The sequence below is a fragment of the Moschus berezovskii genome, chromosome 25 (assembly GCF_049115385.1).
Source record: "Moschus berezovskii isolate FMDL1 chromosome 25, NW_MosBer_1.0, whole genome shotgun sequence".
Taxonomy (NCBI): Eukaryota; Metazoa; Chordata; class Mammalia; order Artiodactyla; family Moschidae; genus Moschus; species Moschus berezovskii.
In genome coordinates, this window is record NC_142484.1 from 6,413,757 (window position 1) to 6,433,096 (window position 19,340).

At 44.5% G+C, this 19,340-nt stretch overlaps 1 protein-coding gene across 3 annotated transcripts; it reads right to left on the bottom strand.

The window, feature by feature from the left end:
• Nucleotides 1–7,604: 7,604 nt before the first annotated feature.
• LOC129548717 (RNA-binding protein 4) lies at nt 7,605–17,119 on the bottom strand. 3 transcript variants are annotated; one of them, XM_055415441.2, is made up of 4 exons: nt 15,100–17,118; nt 13,602–14,025; nt 9,871–10,555; nt 7,605–8,020 (listed from the first exon to the last, which is right to left on the bottom strand). In XM_055415441.2, exons 2-3 carry the CDS (start codon nt 14,011–14,013, stop codon nt 9,879–9,881), a joined length of 1,089 nt encoding a protein of 362 aa, XP_055271416.1. In that variant the 5' UTR covers nt 14,014–14,025; nt 15,100–17,118; the 3' UTR covers nt 7,605–8,020; nt 9,871–9,878. The 3 variants fall into 3 exon arrangements, with proteins under 3 accessions (XP_055271416.1, XP_088688489.1, XP_088688488.1); XM_088832362.1 differs by lacking the exon at nt 7,605–8,020 and adding an exon at nt 9,558–9,706 and having other exon boundaries at nt 15,100–17,119; XM_088832363.1 differs by lacking the exon at nt 9,871–10,555 and having other exon boundaries at nt 15,100–17,116.
• Between the last annotated feature and the right edge of the window lie 2,221 nt (nt 17,120–19,340).

The window sequence follows — 19,340 nt, forward strand, 5'->3', positions numbered from 1 at the left end:
GGATAACAGTCCATCTGTCAATGTAGGAGACATGGGTTTGATCCCTGGTCAGGGAAGATCCCACATGCTGAGGGGCAACCAACCTGTGCACCACAACTACCAAAGCCCAGGTGCCCCAGAGCTTGTGTTCCCCGACAAGAGAAGCCACCACAATGAGGAAGCCTGAGCACCACAACAAGACAGAAGCCCCCACTTGCTGCAACTAGAGAAAGCCCTCACACAGCAGCCAAGACCTAGTGCAACCAAAAACCAACAAAATACAAACACCCTCCCCACAGATACACAACAGTGAGGGAAAAAGACCCCCAATTCCTACTGCTTGTTCACCATGGGAGAAAGCCAAAGAAAGAAGCTACTGAAATGAACAGCTGGCAAAGGCACCAGCAGCCGTAAGGCTAGACTCAAGATCTACCCTACATGGAGAGGCTAAGTTCCCTCTGCACTGGGCAAGGTGAACTAGACCTCCAGTGACTGTGGCCCTGCCACCCTTGGCTCTGGTATCCTAGAGGAAGGACAGTGGCTAGGAGAATCAGGAAAATGAGTGGTTAGAGGAAAAGACCCTCCCCACCCTAAGTGCCATTATATTTCCTCCAAGTTGGGGCACAGCCAGTACGCTTCAGTGGCTGTGTTTGTGAATCATGTGTCCACGTTTGTGCCTCTCCATAGGGACACTAAGAGGCATTTGCACCAACATCCTTAAGCAGAGCAACTGGCCAACAATCCAGAGACCAGGCCACTGCTGCCATATGCCCCCTCCCACCCCTCACCTGGAACCACACTGTACTGGACAAGGTGAACCAAGTTCATGACGGGCAGGTGCAGGGCTGGCTGGAAGAGGCTCAAAGGTCTGGACACTGCAGGGAAGACAGAACCTTGAGTGCAACCAAAAGGAGCTCACACTGCCACAGGTCTCAGTACACGCTGACCAGACTAATGGCTGAAATTCAGGCTCCAAAGCTGGATTGCCAGAACTTAAATCCAAGCTCTTTCTAGAGTCCTAGACTTGCTACTTCTCTGAGACTGTTGCCTCATAATAAGCTTCCACTCAAGAGTTGTTTGGAGTAAATGCAAAGCACTCAATTGGTTATTATCACAGAGAACTGTGATGTGTGTGAGCAAAAGAGACGTTCCACTCTATCCATGAAGGGAGCTAGAGGGAGAGCAGTCATCACTTCCTCTTCAATCTTTAGGGATTCCAGCTCCCCCTTTCTTGCCCAGCTGTGGGACCCAGACACAAACCTGCTCAAGCTCTGCCCTGAGGGTTCATCAGCTCTCAAAGCTAAAGGGCTTTCCTAAGTTATCAGTTTCACCATTTCTGTCTTTGCTGACTTACAGAATGGGCATAACACCAACCCTAACAGGGGTCATACAGGAATCCTCTGGTCCTGCCCAAGTCTGGTCCTATGCTGGCACTCAGTTTCTCGAATGACTGGTGACTGCTAAGGAAATGAATGAATGGGGACAAGGGTAGAAGGTAGTATGTTCTCAAGAGGAGCACATCATTCAAATGCAAGCTTACACATATACAGGTCTATGAGTGTGTGCTCAGTCACATCCAACTCTTTGTGACCCCATGGACTGCAGCCCACCAGGTTCCTCTGTTCATAGAATTTTCCAGGTAAGAATACTGGAGTGGGTTGCCATTTCCTCCTCCAGGGGATCATCTCAACCCAGAAATCAAACCTGCATCTCCTGTGTCTTCACACATACACATTTATTATTAAATGCCTGTTTACATGTAAGGCACTGTTACCAGGCACTGGGGCAGTTTCCTATCCTCCTAACTTACCATTCGGTGAGGCAAATATTCAATAAATGAGTAAGCAAAGAAACTGAGATAAGCACCACAAAATATACAAACCGGGCACAATGGTAGGGAAGAACAGGGTCGGGGGGCAGTTCTTAGAGGCTGTCGGGGAGGGCCCTCTAATGCTTGATCCTGAACCTAAGACCTGAAGGTAAGAAATTAGCCCTCAAGTGGTCAAGGGGAAGGTCCTTCCAGGTATAAAGAAGGCTGAGAGGCAGGAAAGTCTTTGGTGAACAGGATCTGAAAGAAGGGCCCATGTGGTCAGAAAAATGTGGATGAGGGGAAAGGGCCTGAGACAGGGAGCACATTGAGCTGAGTTGTGATGGTTTGATTTCCATTTTAAAAGGATCAATCTGGCTGTTTTATTAACTAGATGGTAGATAAAATTAACTAGACGGTAGAAGCAAGCAAGTTATTTAGTAAAGAACTTAGGAAAAATCCAGGTGAGAGATGATTGATGCTGGCTCTGACTCCAGAGTACCACTAGGAATTCTAAGTAGACCCTAGACTGACAGACTGAATACGGGTAGAACCAGCATTACAACCACCACTTTCAGCCAGGTGCAGCACATCACGATACTCCTCTGCTTAAGAACAATGCAAGACTACTTCTTTCAGAGTAAAGGCCAAAAGGACCCCTCAGATGATCATTTAACTGTCTCACCTCTTCTCCCTCCCCCACCCTCCCCCATCCCTCTTGCCTCTGGCCTCCTTACTGTTACAATCTGACCTTGAGGCCCTTGCTCAAGCTGTTCTCTTTACTTGGAATACTAGAGGACTGTCTGGCCAACTTCCGCCTCATTCAAGACTGCTTACATCTCAATGTCAGTATTCTGCACACATACACATTGCTCTAGCTCCCCCAATCCTTACTCAACCCTACCCTTTAATACAAAGCTCTTATTTCCTAACATACTATTTGCTTATTTACTATGATTACTGTCTCGGGCTGGAGTGGAAGTTCCAGAATGTGGAGCTTCCATTAGCTTGGGTGATGAGATGAGACTAACAAAGAGGAGAAACCAGCACACAACCATAACGGACAAGTAGCAGAGCCCTGACCTTTTAAGTTTAAAAAAAAATTCATTTTGGAAAAAAGTAAATATCTTCAGTGAAAAAAAAAATCCTTTCGTGATTTAGCATGAAATCACTAGCAATGTTCCTATGGGACAGTAGGGTGAAAGCCTAATTAAAAGTTTAAGAGGAAATGAAAAGCAATCATTACATAGGGACAGAAACCATATAAAACATTTTTGAGTTTTGTACAAAAGGAAGTGAAGAAATAAAGTGGTGATAACCAGCAGGGAAAGCAAAGCTATTTTTTATTTTTTTGTAGAGGTGCTGAGGTTTGAAGACATGTTAAAGATGGGAATGACAAGAATGTTTGTAATGTAAATAGGACTGACTAAATAAGGAAAAATGGATGACCCAAGAGGCAAAGAACTACAAGAGCAAGAGGATGGGTCCTAAATGTGTGCGTAGAACCACCCACCTTAGGTAAGTGCAGTTAACTGGGGCGCTGGGAGGTGTGCTAATTAATCCTCTTTGGACTGCTTCAGCTTCTTCTGCAAGGTATGGAGCAGGTCATTCATTAATGAATAAGCAAGAAAGGAGAGGAACTGAATGGGAAGGCAAATGGACCAAGGACCTATTTTCCAATTCTGCCTGGCAGAATTGGAATTATGGTTCTACACAAGATACAAGGTTTGTAATAACTTATTTAAAATGAAAGCAGTCACTGAGATTGTTTTTCTCCAGTAACCTTCAGCCTCATCAGTCAGACAAATGAATAGATGAATTGTATTTAATCTGGGAAGTTTTGCCAAGTATAATAAAGCCTTGGGGCTTGCAAGAAAAATGGTGCAGCAAAGAAGTGAGTGACTGGCACGGTTTTCAAGTTGCATGAGGCGAAACAGTAGAGGGTGAAGGACACTGGAACGTAAAATCAACAGATTGTTAAGTTCCAATGAGTCAAAAGGGTTGGCAGACTAAAGAAAGCAATCCGGAAAGACAGAAGATGGCTGAGTTGACATTAATAAATAAACAAATTACACAAGATTAAAAGGATGGCATTTTTGAAGGGCTGTCTCCAAACCAAAACAAACCCCCTCCCCACACTTCCATTTCAACTGGTGTTTCAGTACACCATGTAAGTGCTTTACCCATTCCCCCTTGGTGAAAACACTACCAGTCATATTTCTTACCCATGTTATCTTAAGAGACACTCAACACTAAAACCTAAAGAAATTTGCTTAAAGAAATAGTTTTATGACTAATCTATGGCTGGCTTTTGAGGATGCCCAAGTACTATTTTTATTTCATTCTTTACTTTGGTAAAGCAAATCAGTATGGTTCTAAACAAGACTCAAAATCCAAAGTTATAGTAACTACCTAAGAGTTAATCTCTGATGAAAAACTGGACCAAACAGTAGAAATGCCTGTCTACATATACCAAGTCAAATAGTGAAATCAGGGGTTTAGAAAAAAACAAAACAAACAAACCTACAGCTTGACCTACACAACCATCACAGAAAACCAGTTGGGCAAAGGTTCAGCAAGTCTTCCACCCAGTAGAAAACATGGGGAAGACCTCTGCTGAGGTCAACATGGTGGCCCCATAACTTGCTAAGTCTAAGGTATGTCCTGCAGCCAGAGAACTTACATATTCTTGGCCACTGGACCACCACGGAGTCCCTCATCTAGTAAGCTTTAAACTCAGTCTGAGTCATTCCATTCTAGAACTCAACCTTCTATTTCAACCTAGAGTACTGTTCTCCAAACCCAAGTAGAAAAGCAGTGCTGGGAATTCTCATTGCATTGTTTCCGGGAATTCCTAGCACAAGACCACATGGAGAATTCTAGTACCAAGTAACCTTTAGGAATTTGCACCAGAATGGAATACCACAATGCAAATGGTCTACCTCTCATGATTCCATCCCCCTAGAGTCTAACTTACTGCTGACATCACTCTGGAATAAGGAACCTGGTTTAATTAAGCATTCACCCAATTCAACCCCAATTTCGAGAGTGTCTGGAAGACTTTTAAGTCAAAGTTAAGAAGTCTTGACACCAAACCAACATCCTGAAAACTGCATTCCTAAGTCCTCTGACCTCCAGAATCAGGCTGGATCAGATGTATGGCAACAGAAGTGTAGCCACTCCCATCTCCACCTCACTCACAATGATGTGCCAGTTATTTGCACACCCAAATTGCCAAGGCAGAAAGCTGCCTGTGGAGGTAAAGTTAGGACAGGCACCCATTCACCTTTGTATTCTCCACATGGTACTTATACATAGTAGGCAACCAGTGAGTACATCACAGGGTGCAAACTCTCAGGTGAATGCTAACCAGTTTACTGAACAGGATAAAAAGTGGAAGGCTACATGGGAGCTCCCCAGTGGTCCAGTGGTTAGGACTTGGTGCTTTCACTCCTGAGGGCCCAGGTTGAATCCCTGGGCAGGAAATAAAAATCCCACAAGATACAAGGCACAGCCAAAAAAAAAAAAAAGCAAAAGGCTACAGAAAGCCAGTATATTAAAGCTCCACTTTAAAAAAACTATTGTACAACTACTAAGTGATGATAGTGTAACTTTGTTAATTACACAGAACAGACTATGTGGTCTCAACTCAGATACACCTGATTGGAAGTTTACACAAAAATAATTTCAAACAATGTAATGCTGAAATATCAGCAAGTTAAACTCAATCATTTCAAAAGACTTAAGGTTTCAGAACTTGGGTCTTTTCCCACTGTTTTTTTCTTCAACAGTGGTTTTAAACCACTGTAGGAATAGACTAAACCAGCCCAGATTCAGTCATAAAAAACAACTTGTCTGTTGTAGGGAGATCATGCTCTCAAATGGAGAAGACTCCCTTTTCAAGACAGCATGCTTTATAATGCAAAACTATATTACCCCCCCATACTCCACTGACATCACCATCTTCACTGACCATTCCCAAATAAATAAAATCCTCTACTTAAAACTCTTAGAACACAACCTCCAGAACTACACCTAGAACAGTACCTTTCAGAGTACCACTCAAAATGTTTTATTGAATCAACAAAGTTAGCTTCCATCTTTTGACGTTTGCCAACCCCAGGTGCATCAGACCAAGGGGTATGTTTGCTAACAACAGACCAAAGCAGGCAAACCCTCCAAGAAGTGGCAGAAATCCAACCCAGCCAGGGAAGATAAAGTCAAATGCAAGGAAAGGATCTAGCCTAGACGTAAATAATCCTCTTTGTTGATCACTTTTATCTGTAGGAGCTAATAGTTTTAATCTCAACTCCATCAAGTTTTCCTGGAACTGCTGTCTTTCTCACCAGAGGCAACTTCCATATTCAATAAAATGGTGGCTGGGAGATAAACACACAGAACACCTCTCACAGGGTTTCAGTGAGCAAATATCCAATAAATTACAAGTTGTACTGATAGCTATTCCTTATATGAATAGCTTCTATGAATTAGAAACTAGTAGGAAAATCTGAGATTACCAAAAATAAAGCTCACTTTTCTTACCTCCCAGTACAATTCACCTTTCCTAAAACCATAATTGGCATAGAGTGAAATATTAATCACTTAGTCATGCCCAGCTCTGAGACCCCCATGGACTGTAGCCTGCCAGGCTTCTCTGTCCATGAAATCATCTGGGCCATTATACTGGAACGGGTAGCCATTCCCTTCTCCAGGGGATCTTCCCCATCTAGGGACTGAACTGAGGTCTCCAGCGTTGCAGGCAGATTCTTTACCAACTAAGCCACCAGGGAAGCCCATAATGCTTGGCAGTTAGGTGCTCATGATTCTTCGAATGATGCTAGGAAATGCCCTAAGCAGAAACCACCCCACTGTATTTATGCTAAAACTGGAGCAAGAAGGTATAGACAAAAAGTATCTTCAAGACAGTCTATTTTGATAGATGCACAGAACTAAGAGGCAGTGGCTCTTCCTTGTACCCTGCCCCCTCTACCCATGCTTGTTGTTAAAACAATCTAAAGCTCACTTCTAGGTCCTTCTGTGCCTATCATTCTAAAGACAATGAGATACTGGTGGGATTACTGAGGTATTCTTTGGATTCCAGCAGAACTATACATTTTTGGGCTTCTCTGGTAGCTCAAATGGTAAAGAATCAGTCCACGAGGCAGGAGGATCTGGGTTCTATTACTGGATTGGGAAGATCCCCTGAAGAAGGAAATGGTTACCCACTCAGGTATTCTTGCCTGGAAAATTTCATGGACAGGGAAGCCTGGTGGGCAACAGCCCATGGGGTCACAAACAGTCAGACACGACTGAGTGACTAAGCACATACATACAGATGGTGAAAGGCATCAAAACACTTTACCTGCTGACCTACAAAATAAGCAGAATGCTTTTGGAGCCACAATTTTCCACATGTCATGAAGTGAAAGCTGACCTCCTGGTCCCTCAAACCCTTCCTTTTCCTAGACCTATCCCTTGGAAAGTAAGTCAAGCTAGATGTAGTGACTGGGCGGTTTGAATAGTAGTACTAAGGGGTGGATGAGGATTGTTTCTCAAGCATGGGCAAAACTGCTAGTAGGTATGTGGTTTTATAACAAAGGTGTGATCAAGCGAAGGAAGTCTTTAATGGAGTAAGGCTGCCTGCCTCGGTTCTTCTACGTAACCCCTCTCTTTCCTTTGGCACCTATAAATTCTATAATAAAGAAAGTAATAGCAGTGATGTCCACTGAATGTCAGACTCTACCCACCCCCGTTCTCTTCTAGGGACAAATAAAGAACCCAGACACAAGTCTAAGTAAGAATTCTCTCAAAGCACACATTTCCTAAGTTGAAAAACCATTTATTTCACTGGAAAGAAAAAAGTGATTCAACTCTATGTGTCTGCCCACCACAAGCCTTTGGGTCAAAGACTCCGGAGCAGTGACACTCTCACAACACCCACGGGAAGCAGGAGGTGGGGCGACAGCACAACCCCCACCTGTCTCTGCACACAATGAGGCCTGCTGGGAGAAAAGGACATAATGGGAAGCCACAGAAGTATTAAAGGACATAAAGAAATGGGAAATAGGCAGGAGAGAGGAAAGGAAGAGGTGGTCTGAACTTCACAAGATAAATTTTAAGGTCCACGTTTCCTGAGGGACTGAACGCACAGAGCCGTCCCGGAGATGGGGTACCACGAAGGGTGTATTCTCATGCACAACCGCAGCTCGGAATTTCAGCCCACACACATCCCACCTGAAAGAGAGCAAAATACAGGGGCTTTACAGCAAAGCTCACAAGGGTGTTTCCACTTAACCCTTCAAAGAACATCTATAAAGTATGGTAACTTGACACTCCTTTTAAATTTACTTGTATCCATCCACAGTATCACAATAATCTCTCAAAATGAAAAAGAGCCTGAAGGCCAGATTAACTGGGAAGGTCAAGTAACCCCAGATTGGGCTCTTTTCTCTCAATTAAATGGCCATTTTTCTTCCATGACAGTAGATAAGACATTGCATTTCTCTTGATGTTAATATATCAGCACTCCTCAAAGAAGGTAATTTCCACATTTACAAACTGTCATTGAAGGGCAAGAAAAAGGAAAAGGTTCCAATTAGCTCTCTGGAAAAAAAATATGTTTGAATCTTGGGGCTGCAAGTTAAAAACCATTTAAAGTCTAGGAAAAATAACATCAATTTGAATAAGTTGTAAGACCTGAGGGCATCCAACTCTGCCTAGGGAATAAATGAATATACTGGAGAGCATGTGTAAGTTAAACATCAAGTCTCTTAAGTTTCTTTTCCACTAGTTATTTCCTATCCCAAAACCCTGGGCAAGTCACATACCTTCTGCCCTAATGGAAAAAGGTGGCAGTACCACCCATCCTGTTACTTCAGGATCACGGATCAATGGGAATGTCTGGGCCACAATGAAAGCTACTCAAGACAAAGGGTGCTGTGAAACACCCCTAAATACAACAGCAATCTCATACACCTAGAGCCCAAAGCTGGCAAGCGTCAGAAGAGAATACAGTCAAGTAGAGCCAAATGGATCATGAGGCTCAAACTGTATAGGAAAAAGCCAGAGGACTCAAGGTACAGCTGGTAGTTCAAGAGTGTTAATTGCCCAAACCTGGTGGGAAGATGAAGGGAGTGATCTGCTTAAGGCAAAGCTCCCAACCTTGGATTTCAACATTACTGAAGAGTAGAACTGGCAGGGGTGCATACGTTAATTACATTATTATGTACCTTAAAGAGGTGGAGAGGATATCAAATCTAACACTGTGGTGACAGTGGGGGAAAAAAAACTTAAAAAACTAGACAAAGTAAACAGGCTCTCACAGAACAGATTCAAAGACAAAGCAATGGAGTGGGCATCCTATTCAGCTCAGAGAATGAACGTGAACTGAGCAGAGAAGTTGAATTTGAGTCTATGCCCCAGACTCCGTGTTGCAATTAACTTCATAAATTGAAAGATCTTTTCCTACTCCTCTCTACCCCAACTTACCATCAGGTAAGTTTTTTCTCTAAAGCTCATAGGGGATAACTTCAAAAACGTCAGAAACACACTGCTTCAAGATTAAGATGATACCATTGGGGTAGTCTTCATAGTAACTGGAACTTGAGCAGTGAACCAATTAACTACAATTACAGATTTTAATTGTGCAGGTCCTAGCAGACCTTTCACATAGCATGAAGCAGAAGAGGAACCCTGCAAACATTAATAATGTCACACACCTAGGAATTCCAACAAAGGCTCTGAGAAACGACACACCTGGGTCTGATGTCCGGGTTCCAAGTTCAGTTCAATTACAGCACACAGGTGTGACCCGAGATTCATCACGTCACACTGTTTGCTTTTCCAGACACAAATGGAATCAGGTTGACTCCTGGGACCAGGAGTCCTGGAAAAACAGCCATGACGGCTAAAGATGTTTGTCTATTTCAGAAAAATTAAATAATTAGGACTTCTCCCTACCCCCTGAACCATTAGCAACCTTACCCTAACCCTGCAAAAGCAAGCAAGCAGGGCAGCCTAATTGGAGCCTTTAAGCTGCAGGAGGGACGGCAAAACCAGAACAGGGGACACCCCACCGCTCTCACCTCAAGCTTTAAAAGGCTGAATACCGCGCCCGATCCGCATACTGCTCCCGCTCATACCGGGCCATGTCGTACAGGGAATTCCGCGCAGCCGACGAACCTTGGGACAACTCACTCTCATGCCCGTAACCGTAGCCCTCTCCAACAGTAGGGACTGGGCCTGTAGCGCGACGCAGGGGGCTCCGATCCCGCCCGTAATATGAAGAGGAAGCTGCAGTAACAGCAGCAGCAGCTGCTGCAGCAGCAGCAGCAGCAGCTCCCGAGGTCGGCAACAGGTGTCTATCGTAGGGATCGAGAGAAGTGGAGGTGAGGTGACTGGCCATGGCTGTGTTCTGGACTTGTGGCAGCTGGGACAAGGTCTGCTCTGCGTAATTATACGCAGAGGCAGCTGCAGCAGCCACCGCCTCATAGGACCGGGCAGCACGGCAGCGCTTGTAGTAGGCATCGAGCGCTCCGTACGCGTTGTTGTAATACAATGAATCCCCGTAGCCCATGGTGTAAGGTGTACGCACTGCTCCGTATTGCTCATTATATTGCTCGGTAAAGTCTGCCACGCGGCCCGAACGATCTACTGGACACTCTTTGGACCAGTGCCCCTCTTTCCCGCACCGATAGCAGCCGCTCTGGTCTCCCATCCCGGGCGCAGTCCTAAGCCGGCTGGTGGACAACTGCACGTGCATTCTTTTGCCTTGAAGAAACAGACGCAAGAAGGGTTGCTATCACTCTTAGTCATAGCCCAAGCCCCTACCCCAGACACTGGTCATAGCTGGCTTTACCTAGACAACTCTAATGCAGGACTCACTGCCATTTTAAAATGTTTTTTTAAAGGTCCAGTATAAATTCAGTATGATGACCTGACTTCAGGCAAAGATAAATGAAGAAATGTTTCCGCTCAAACATCAGTCTAATGCTTAAGAAAAACTACTCTTGTTCAAAAATAGGCATTTCATTCTTTGCCCAGTAACTATGGACACAAACTGCTCTGAACAGTGGCCCAATGTCAGAAGACACCACAATTTAGAGTGCTCTACAGCATTCTGACACCTCCAATCTTCACTATTAAGAATCCTGAATTCATTAAGCAGGAAATGCAAAGGTCAGTCCTCCGCATCACCCCAAAATCAAAGAGAATAGAGCAAGACACTGAAGTTACCACTGATAGTGATCCAGACTTGATCCATGGCTGAGTGCTGTAGGGAAGTTTCAAGGTTTTTTGGGGGGAGAAAAAAAAACTCATAAATGCGTGAAGAGGGGCAAAACACAAGTTGAAGGGCTGCTTTATCCTTAACTGGGTCCTTTAAATTGCTAGTTCTGATATTCATTACAACAAGGATTTTTTAAAATCTTCAGTGACCTCTTAAAGTAGGGGGTCAAAGAAAACAGGTCAGGCAGTTCACAAGATGGCTGAATTTTCAAAAGGGGTATTATGGAAAATGTGGAAGAAAGGGGGAAGGATGAGAAAAGTGGAGAATGACTTCTTATGTTAGTGGACCAAACTGTTCAATTCAGGAAGATTAAAGTACTTTTCCTCGAGAAACCCAAGATCCTAACAACATGTACTTAACACTATTTTGCTGAAAATTAGAACTTGTATTCTGGAAATGGAAAAATATAACTTTTGAAAACCTGACAAAAGAAACATTTCTTAGAAAGTTTAAGTTTTAAACCTTCTCACAGAAGCAGTTTCCACCTAATATGATCTACCATTTTAACAGTAAGCAAAATTCCAGCAAAACCTTTCCAATACAATTGGTTATCATGCCCCCAAGCATGCAGATGGCAAAGAACAGTGGCCCCATGCTTAAAAATTCTTAATCAGGGGGGTAAACAGAGAGGTCGGGTCATCTATGCACCTAACATTACAGAAGGTGGTACATACACAATTTCACCTACAAAATTCAAGGTAGATTCTGGAAGACTGGAAAAGGTATAGGGGATGGAAGGATCAAACTATCAAAAAAAAAGTCCTGGTTCAAACAAACTTTCCAGTAGGTGCAGGTTGCCAGTTAAGAGATAGGATATGCAATTAAGTACTTTTAAGTGCTAACCCACGTTCCTTGCATTTGCCCAAGTGGCCACTTTGGCACCTAACAAAACCAGAGAAAACAAGGGCAACTAAGGAACCAATCAAGTACCTTCAAGGCATGAAGGTCATTTATAAATGTCCTGATCTAAAGATTTGCCAGGTAAAAAAAAAAAACAAACTCCACAAAAGTAACTAAGCATCAAAGAGCCTACAGTTCAGAAGCCAAGAGTCATGGTCCAAGGATTCGTCCTGTATTAGCTCACACGGTCCTTCCCTTACATGTGGTAGCAAGGAGACACCACCACCTCTTCTATGATTTGGTTAAAAGTGTAGAAGAGTATTAAAAAATGAAATACCACAAACCCTCCAGAAGAGCAGCCTTTGCACCCAATTACACTGTTGACACAAGGTAATTCTCAACTTACCAATTAAAAAAAGAAAAATGAGACCTGAGAGACCTGTGACATTTGTCTTTAATATGCACAGCAATACCCATGGGTATGCACAGCAATAGGCACCCATTAACTTAGGGGAAATGAGGATCAGACTTCCAGGTCTGCAGAAAGTTCAATTTATGTAAACATCAAAGATAGCCAAAATGATTCATTCTTAAGAGGAGTGCTCAAGCGAAGTAGCAGCCACTACCGTGTTTGGCTGAGAAAGTTGGAATATAGGTTAAAAATGCAGCAAGGAGTTATGGGAATAACCTATAATTTAGAAGTAGCTACACCAAAGGGGAAAGGCTCATTATTGACTTCCATACTGGGAACCCAAAGCAGATGGGAGAAGACTAGGGTTAGCAACTCACCATGATTACCATCCCCTTCATGACTGCCACTCTTGCCACAGAAACTCAGATCATAAACCAAGAAAATACATTCCAAATAAACTGTCATCCATAGCATGCTACCTTCCAGGCACACTATTACGCTAGACAAGGCTCCAAGATATCACTCATCTAAGTGGTCTTCTCACCAAAGATGTGAGAGCCCACTCCTCAAACCAGCAAAAGGCATCAGCTTTATCGCCCCCTCCCTGACAAGCCCCCCTCCCCTGCAAATCCCCATACCTTCTCCTCAGACACTCTGGAAACTATCCTTTAACCCCACAGTGCCCTCATCCTCCAAACAGAACCTCTAGGGCATGCATAATAAAAAAGCAGTAAGAGCTAAAGCCCTTTAAACACACTAGCTCTCTAAAGACTTAACAATGAATTATATTTGGTAAGAAGCTATGAGTTGGGATGAAGTTGGGAAGCTTAACTGGTATTTTGCTTCTGAACGGGTGGCTGAACCCAGCTTTTGCCAGGTCCTTCATATGCAAAATGGTGTGCAACATGGTGTGCTGAGGCAATAAATTTCAGAGTGAAAGACCGTTCTGTGCTTTACTACTACTACTACTGCAAAAAAAAAAAAAAAAAGACGAAATAAAGAAATCTTCAGTGGAAAAATTTCTGCACTAATAGACAAAAATGCCTAGGGGTTCCAATCTAAAGCCAAGTGATTTTTCTCCCAGACTTGATTTGCCTGAGGTAAAGCTTCTAAATCCCATGCATTCTCCATTTAAGTTCATCATCCACTCTTAATCCTCACCATCCATCGGCCAACCAACAGCTGTCTCTACCCATGACCCCTCCCTTCTACTTATCCAATCTATTCTCTACACAAAGCCTGGTGTTCAGCCCTCTTTCCCAAAGAGGATGGTTCACCTTGAAACTCTGTGTTGTCAAGGCCCCTGATGGCCTCCACTGCATCCTCAGCCCGCTCCATGTGTACAAAGGCATAATCTTTCACGATGTCACATTCGATGACTGGACCGTACTCCTCGAACTTGGCCCGGAGCTCTTTGTTGGTACAAGTAGGGCTGATATTGCCTACATGCAACTTTGTAGAGGTTTTGCTCTTATTCTTGCTGGCTTCCACGTTGATGTTCACCCCGTGCAGCTTGTAGTGGTGCAGGTTGCGGATGGCATCCTCGGCGGCCGTCTTGTCCTCTATGTGCACAAAGCCGTAGTTCTTAATGATGTCACATTCCAGCACCTTCCCATACTGCTCGAAGAGTGAGCGGATCTCCTGCTCTGTGGCCTCCCGGGGCAGGTTTCCGATGAACAGCTTCACCATCTCGGACACAGCCTGGGCGAAAAGAAAAAAAATTTCTAACAAAAGATCTCAGGCCCACATCAGCTTAAAAGAAAAACCAATACCACCATCTCCTTTCTGTCTGGCAAGTATTTCCAGTTTTCGCTCATGTCCCACACGCACACTTCCACACAATAATCAAAGGGAATCGGGAATAAAAAGGCCCGCTACAGTTCCCGCTACAGAACCAACAGATACAAGAAAGCATCTGTAATAAAAATTCTTGGTAGACACAAACGGTTTGATTAAGACTTGAATAGTTTTAAACGCTAATGGAAATGAAAGTGAGGGCATAAATGTAGCCCAGACAGTGGACTTTCCAACTACTATAAAGACAGTCAGGGGGACTTCCTTGGCTGTCCAGTGGTTAGGACTCCACGCTTGAACTGCAGAGAGCTCGGATTCAATCCCTGGTCGGGAACTAAGATCCGCAAGAAGTGCGGTAGAGCAGCCAAAAATTTTTTTAAAAAAAACAAAGGTTTAACTGGATTGACTGTCTGAAACTATGCACTGTCTCTTCCTCTCGTAACCGAATAAATAGCCACCATTTCCGGAAAGGCGGACTTTTTATAACGAGGTTTTAGGGTTTCCTTTAGAAGCAGTGAACCGCTTAGGCCGGAGGGCCAGGCGTTCCGAGAGTACGTAAGTGCTAGAGCTGGGAACGCCTCTCTTGGGGTGCCGTCCTACGAATTCCTGGAGAATTGGAGAAATGCATGGTTGGAAAAGGGGGCTTGAACCTCATCGGCCTGACAACCAAGTCTCGGGGCCTGAGAGATCCTTAAAACGCGGCTAATTCCTAAATCTAACGGAAGCGCGGTTACTCGATGGAAACCTCGAGGCAGTAGGCCGAGCCTAGTCGGGCAGAGGGCAGGGTGGGGAGAAAGTATGATATTCTCAAGGGAGGTTGTGGGGGAAGGGCTGCTTCAGGCTTACCGCGCAACGCCGAGCATAGAGGTCGGCTCTCAGTGACGGGTGTGGAGGCCACTACCCTAAAAGAATACCCTTGAAGCCCAAGGAGTGAGATTTAACAAAGCAAAAGAAACAGTGAAATGGCTCGGAGTCTCTCACCCGCACGAAAAGCAGCAGACACTCTTCCTCGCGGCGCGGACGCTTCTGACAAAACGCTAAAATGGCGACGGCCGCAGTAGTGACTCTGGGTAGAGAGGGGGAGGTGAACCTACCACTGGATTGGCCGTTCAACAAAATAAAAGGCAGGCGTTCCTGTAGATTCTCTTCCTGATTGGTTACCACGAACGCCAATTACCTGAGGCCGGGAAGAGGTGGAAACGTCAGTAACCTCGGAGCGTTTATGCGAAAGCCAATGAGCAACACCCTCGAGAAACCGAGGTCACTGATTGGGTAGGAGGTCGGCATGAAGGCGGGCCTACCAACGTAAGCTTCGCAGGCGGGGTTCCGCCCGCCATTAGGCGGAGCGAGTTAGGACTCCGGTGTGGCGGTCGGCGTTTAGCGTCATGGCGCCAACTTTTGTTAAATTTCCACTTCTCGCCAATCCACGTGCGTTCCATTTTGCCTTCTACTCCGAATTTCTCCCTCTAAATTCCCAAACGCCACACCTTCGCAGCTCGGATGCTACGGACGGAAGCTTACGCAGACCCAGAAGCCAGGTAAAAAAAACAGCGAAGCGTCCCATCTGAAGAAACCAACCTCCTCCTTCGGCCGAGTCCACAGTGGCGCCCTGGGAGTCCCAGAGCTACCCTCCAATTGAAACTGCTTTCATAGGTGGTGAAAGGACTCAAAACGGTTAAGGGGCTCAGCTTCAATTAGGCTATAAAGGTCCCCGAAGTCGACTCGGTTGAGGTTCCCTCAAGAAACCAGCCTCCTGGGATCCAAGATGAGGAAAAGGTTTCTCTGTGGAGGTTGAGAAAACATCCCCACCCTGCCCTGAGAAAAAAACTAGAGCAGCGAAGTTTTTTGTTTTATTTTATTGGGCGCCATCAGTCAGAGATGTTAGGTTTAAACTAGAACCGACCTTAGAGGGAATAAAGAACCTAATAAATCACAACCAGCTAAATAAGCAAAATACAATCCAAAACAGCGTCCTCCAAGGCATCCATTCGGCTTAAATCACCCTTTGGTTTCTTCACGTTAATCCCATATTATGAATATAACCCTTTTGCAAGGCAGTTCTTGAAGAGGGAGTTTAAAGGGCTGAATGGAAGAACTTAAAAACATGATAAAAGCAGTGGTTTGAGGAAAGGGATCCTCAGAAGTGGAGATAATACAAATAGAACACAGCACCGGTTCAAAGCAGCACGCCGCCGCCGCCGCCGCTCCCCGCCAAAAGGTGGGGGGAGATCATAGCGAGAAAAGTGAAGTCAAAGTAGAAACATTTTTAAAACCTGACGACTCATAAATGGTGGTCAAGAATTTATTCCAGGGTTCAGTTCGGTCATGTCCTACTCTTTGCGACCCCCATGGACTGCAGCACACCAGGCTTACTCTAGGGTGGTAAAAGATAATCTAAAGATGTGAAAATGTTGTATTTACAAATGTGATCACTAATCTTCGTCCATTTTCATTGTGCATCCTGATGCTGTCACTCCAGCTGTGAGTAAAGGGCAAAGGATCAATGATGGGGAAAAAACCAACTGCATGTTAGTCTGCTGCAAGTTGGAGGCAGTCACAACTCCATTTGGGCAGGGAAACACATCTGGTCTAGAAATCCTTTAAGCTCCTTTGTTTGATCTTCCAAAATTTTTGCCCTCAGTGGCCTTGGAGATAAACCTTCTTCCAAAATACCAAAGCATATGAGGTCAGCTTACTCTACCAGGAATCTCTCCAAGTCCAAAGGTGAAAAACTGGGAATATAACTCTTCTCAGGATCACAGTTCAGACCACCAACCACACCCACTCCCTAATCTGATTTCCCTATTGAAAGCCCTCTAGATTGAGTTGTATTTGATTTTGCTCCAACTGAGCAAACCACATTAAATCATTTAATGAAATCCATTACATCATGGGTTTTAAATTAAAACCCATGGCAACTGGAAAAGCTTCAATTCACACTACCCAATCTGGTTGTTGCCAAAATCTCCAATCTCTTTAACAGTTCTCCTACCACCCCGACATATACCCCATACCCCACCCCAACTAGGCTCCTGCACGCTAGCCTATGTCCCAAGCTCATTCAGGCTGAATGAAATGTTATTTTTCTCCAGGTCCTAAGCTGGTCACCCCATCTAGACATCTCCCCACTCCAACCCTACATACACCTTGGAATTCTACCCCATGAACTCCATGGTATTTTTCCAAATACTTACCACCACTTGAAATCCTATTTGTTCATTCATTTTATCACTTCCTCCTACCCTCTGCCCCCAGCAAACACTTGTTCTACGAGGGCAAGGACCTTTTCTTATTGCCTACTATTGTTTAGTTGCTAAGCCATATCCGACTCTTCTGCAACCCCATGGTAGCCCGCCAGGCTCCTCTATCCATAGATTTTCCAGGAAAGATTACTGAAGAAGGCTGTCATCCCCTTCTCCAGGGGATCTTCCCAACCCAGGGATAGAACCCAGGTCTCCTGCTTTGCAGGCAGATTCTTTACCATCTGAGCCTAAATCTCATCAAAGGAAAATGGATTTTAGAAACAATGTGTGCCCTTCTGCATTAGGCATTTTAAGAGAATGGGTATGCAGATTATTTCTCCTAATATATTTATCCTGTGTTAAAACTGCACCTGGTACATGGCAAGCACTCAAATATTTGTTAACAAATGGATAAATGAACAAATGAGTTAAATTCTTGATAACCAAGAGGAAAGAAATAACTGGATTTTTAGTATCAGCTTGAAAACATGAACACTTAGTACTAAAAACCAAGCAGATGCTCAAAAGCCAGGGGGAAACTTTTTCTCTGGGGGTGTTCAGAGGGAGCCACTAGGCCTCCACAGCACCACTGCCAGCTACACCCTCTAGTTTCAGTTCAGCCGCTGAGTCGTGTCTGACTTTGCGACTCCGTGAACTGCAGCACGCACGCCAGGCCTCCCGGTTCATCACCTACTCCCAGAGTTTACTCAAACCCATGTCCATTCAGTCGGTGATGCCCTATAAGCCTCCCATTAATGTCTGGGGAGGTCCTCTATCTTCATGGTTCCCAACCTTATTGGCACCAGGGACCAGTTTCAAGGAAGACAGTTTTTCCACAGACCACGGCTTGGGGTGGATTTGGTTTCAGGATGATTCAAGTGTGGTACACTCATTGTGCACTTTTTCCCTATCATTATTACATCAGCTTCACTTCAGATCACCAGACATTAGATCCTGGAGGTTGGGAACTTCTGCCCTACCCCATACCTTTCTCCATACCTAAAAGAATCTGATCCCCAGGATACAACAGTGTTGTCTGAAACTAGAGGTGACCAAAACTGACACGGTCCAGGGGCCTACATCACACTTAGGTACCACGCACTACAGAAGTTTCCTGCCTTCACTGTTACTCAAACATGCTGCACCCATATCCAAAGTCCTTTCCCCAGCTGTGTGCTTCCAGTAGGCCATCCCAACCTCCCCCAAATGTTCTAACTCCTTATTTTTGAGATGGCTAGCAGTGACTATATATGAGGCCCTATATCTGATACATGCTATTTGCGCCTTCCAACAGTAGTATTACAAAGCAAAATCCTGGATGGCTCAAAACGGCTGATTCAATTCCCTGATCCACTACTTTTCAGCCTTGTGAAGTTACTTAACCTACACCCTCAATTTCCCAATTAATCAAAGTTTTTTAAGTACCTAATACATTTGAGTTGCAATAAAGTTATTCAGTAGATGTGACCTATTATCCCCATTTTATAGATGAAAATACTGAGGTAGAATTCCTGACATGTGCAAGACCACATGGATACGTGGCAGAACCAAGATCCAAACTCAGGAAGTCTGATTTTTTAAAAAATGATATTTATTTATTTGGCTGTGTTGCATGGGCTCTCTAGTTGGGGCACGCGGGTTTAGTTGTCCCACACCATGTGGGATTTTACTTTCCCAACTATCAATCGAACCCACATCCCCGACATTTCAAGGCAGACTCTTAACTACTGGACCACCAGTGAAGTCCCAGGAAGTCTGATTTTAGAGCCAGCACCCTCAGTAATTCTCTCTGTGCCAAGTCAGTTTCAAAGCAAACTAATTCTAGCTCCACAATTTTTTCTAGTGGGACTGTGCCATCCTCGCTTTTCCTTTACCTACAACCTCCCTAGCATTAGTTGTTGTTTTTTGCCTCCCAGGACATACGGGGATCTTCGTTCCCTCACTAGCGATCAAACCCACACCCCTCTGCAGCAGAAGCGC

What these genes read in the sequence shown, in the direction of transcription:
- LOC129548717 (XM_055415441.2), bottom strand. Translation starts at nt 14,013, where the DNA reads ATGGTGAAGCTGTTCATCGGAAACCTGCCCCGGGAGGCCACAGAGCAG. An exon ending in TGACAACACAGAGTTTCAAG is followed by an intron (nt 10,556 to 13,601) that starts GTGAACCATCCT and finishes TGTTTCTTCAAG; the next exon opens with GCAAAAGAATGCACGTGCAG.